We start from the raw sequence: 2,500 nt of genomic DNA, 5'->3' as shown, positions 1-2,500 counted from the left end.
TGCCACCTAGGCTGTGAAGGAACCCACTCAAAATTTCAACATAGATGACACTGGATTTTGTCTGTCACCAGTATTGGTAAGAAAAGCACTGGCACTAAGAAGAGAAACCATTACAAGACCAGCATAACAGCATTGGATTGCATTTGTGCAGATGGTACTATTCCACCACCTATGATCCTTTATCACTGCAGGAGGATAAATTCTATGATGACTGAGAAATTTCCCTCTGGCTACAGCTGTAGGAAAGAGTGAGAAAGGATATATTATATAAAAAAATCCTAACAAATATCTCGGCAATGATTTCAATGACTGGCTCCCTCCACACACCACACATTTCATGCAGCCTCTTGGTGTATCAGTGTTTGTTCCATTGAAGAAAGGCTGGGCTAGGTCTGGAAGGGAGTGGGAAAATGAACACAACCAAAATGTAATAAAGGCAAACGCTGCACAAATCTCCACGCCTGTTTATCAGAAGAACCTCAGTGCAGAGAACCTCAGGAACAGATTCACCAAAAGTGGATTCTTGCCTCATAATCCTGAAAGTTTCAATTACAATATTTCTGTATTCTTAGGGATTATTTCTCTTAGCAAGGCAAGGACCTATATATGTAAGTAGAACCCCTCAGCCCCTACTTGCTTATAAAAGCAGAATGACAATTTTTTCAGTTTTTTTTCATTTAAACAAGAGATAAATGTAGTAAACTCTGTTCATTTCTAACCATATTGCATTAATATATGCAATATGATAAGAAGTATGTCCTCTGTGATTATCATTCAAAATCCTAAAAAATAAAGGAAAATTGCAAATGAGTCTGAATGGGAGGTGTGCAATAATAGGAATTTTGGCCTAATTATGAGAACTACATAGCTATAAAAAATAAAACTTATATTCAAACAGTTCACCCAGCTGCTGATAATCCCAAAGAAAGGCAAGGAAGGTCAAGGAGGTGCAAGAAAATACAACCAATATCTTGTAACCAAACCCATTCTCTGGTCTATAGTATCTTTTAGTCAATAAATATATTCCAAAGTACCTGAACGAACTGGAATCCTTCGTCAAACTTCTGCAAAGCCCTCTTGATATTCTGGTCGAAAATCTCCTTGCCAGGTATCTTTTCAAAGCGCTTGCAGAACTGAGTTGTGATGCCATTCACAGGGACGTCACACCGAGCCCAGAGGAACTGTGCCGTGCGAAGACCAGCGCGCTCAGCTGTGGTCCAAATGGGCTCTGAGGTCCACCACTGCAACAAACACATGAAATTAATATGTTTAATTGTATGTATAAATATATATATGTATATATATGCTATATATATATACACATATATATATGTAGATATACACATATACATATGTATACAAGAAAAAATATTTATATGTATATATATGTATACATATATACATTTATATGGATATATATGTATACCTATATACATATATATATATATATATATATACATATACATATACATATACACATACATATACACATATACACATAAATTTAATATATATATACATATATATATACATATTTACATATTTACGTATATATATATACATATATATATATATATATACATATGTGTGTGTGTGTGTGTGTGTGTGTGTGTGTGTGTGTGTGTGTGTGTGTGTGTGTGTGTGTGTGTGTGTGTGTGTGTGTGTGTGTGTAAATATTTATATTTTTATATATATATTTATATATATATATATATAATATAATATAATATATACATGTGTGTGTGATTTATTTATTTCTATATGCATAATAAAAGTAGACTATAAATGCATGTGTGTATGCGCGCGTGCATCCATGCCTGCGCGTCCCCGAGCCCCAGCCGCACCTTCTCCTTCCCGGTGGAGTCGGCATCGAAGAGCGAGAACTCCTCCTTGGTGTCGCCGTCGTAGAAGTAGTTCCCGACGACGCCGTGGCTCTCGGCGTACTGCCCCGTCACCAGCGAGGTCCAGGTGGGGTACGAGAGGGACGGGAACAGCGGGTGGGTCCAGCGCGCCCTCACCCCCTCCTGCAGGAACTTGGTGAAACCCGGGAGGACGCTGGCGCTCTGCCGGTCCACGTAGTCCCAACGGAAGCTGTTGGGAGGGAGAGGGGCTTAGGTCATGGGAGGGAGGGGCTTAGGTCATGGGAGGGAGAGGGGCTTAGGTCATGGGAGGGAGGGGCTTAGGTCATGGGAGGGAGGGGCTTAGGTCATGGGAGGGAGGGGCTTAGGTCAGGGCTGCTCGACCCGGGGTCCATGAATGCGTTTCAGGGAGTCGGTGAGGGTCAGAGGAAAGAGAAATCTAATTCATATGTCGTGATTATAATGATTACTCTCGCCATCACTTTTTTGCAGAAAAAAAAATGTGTGTTTAGATGGTTTACTTTAAAGTTTAATAATACTTTGAGTATCTCACATCTTACAAGGGCGGAGGGAGACGAGAAGGGGGAGAGGGGGCGGAGGAAGAAGGGGAGGGAAGGGCGGAAGGGGAGAAGAGGCGGAAA

At 40.6% G+C, this 2,500-nt stretch overlaps 1 protein-coding gene across 1 annotated transcript in view; it reads right to left on the bottom strand.

Moving 5' to 3' along the window:
- The window catches only part of LOC125038111 (glycerophosphocholine cholinephosphodiesterase ENPP6-like), a 20,234-nt gene that overhangs the window by 6,073 nt on the left and 11,661 nt on the right, over window positions 1-2,500 (bottom strand). The window contains exons 3-4 of the mRNA XM_047631402.1: window positions 1,845-2,091; window positions 1,035-1,241 (exon numbers count right to left, since the gene is read on the bottom strand). Of these exons, the coding sequence (XP_047487358.1) occupies window positions 1,035-1,241; window positions 1,845-2,091 (454 nt within the window). The remainder of the gene's footprint in view (window positions 1-1,034; window positions 1,242-1,844; window positions 2,092-2,500) is intronic.

This window comes from Penaeus chinensis, chromosome 24, assembly GCF_019202785.1.
Source record: "Penaeus chinensis breed Huanghai No. 1 chromosome 24, ASM1920278v2, whole genome shotgun sequence".
Lineage (NCBI taxonomy): Eukaryota > Metazoa > Arthropoda > Malacostraca > Decapoda > Penaeidae > Penaeus > Penaeus chinensis.
This window is presented reverse-complemented; position numbering and strand designations above follow the sequence as displayed.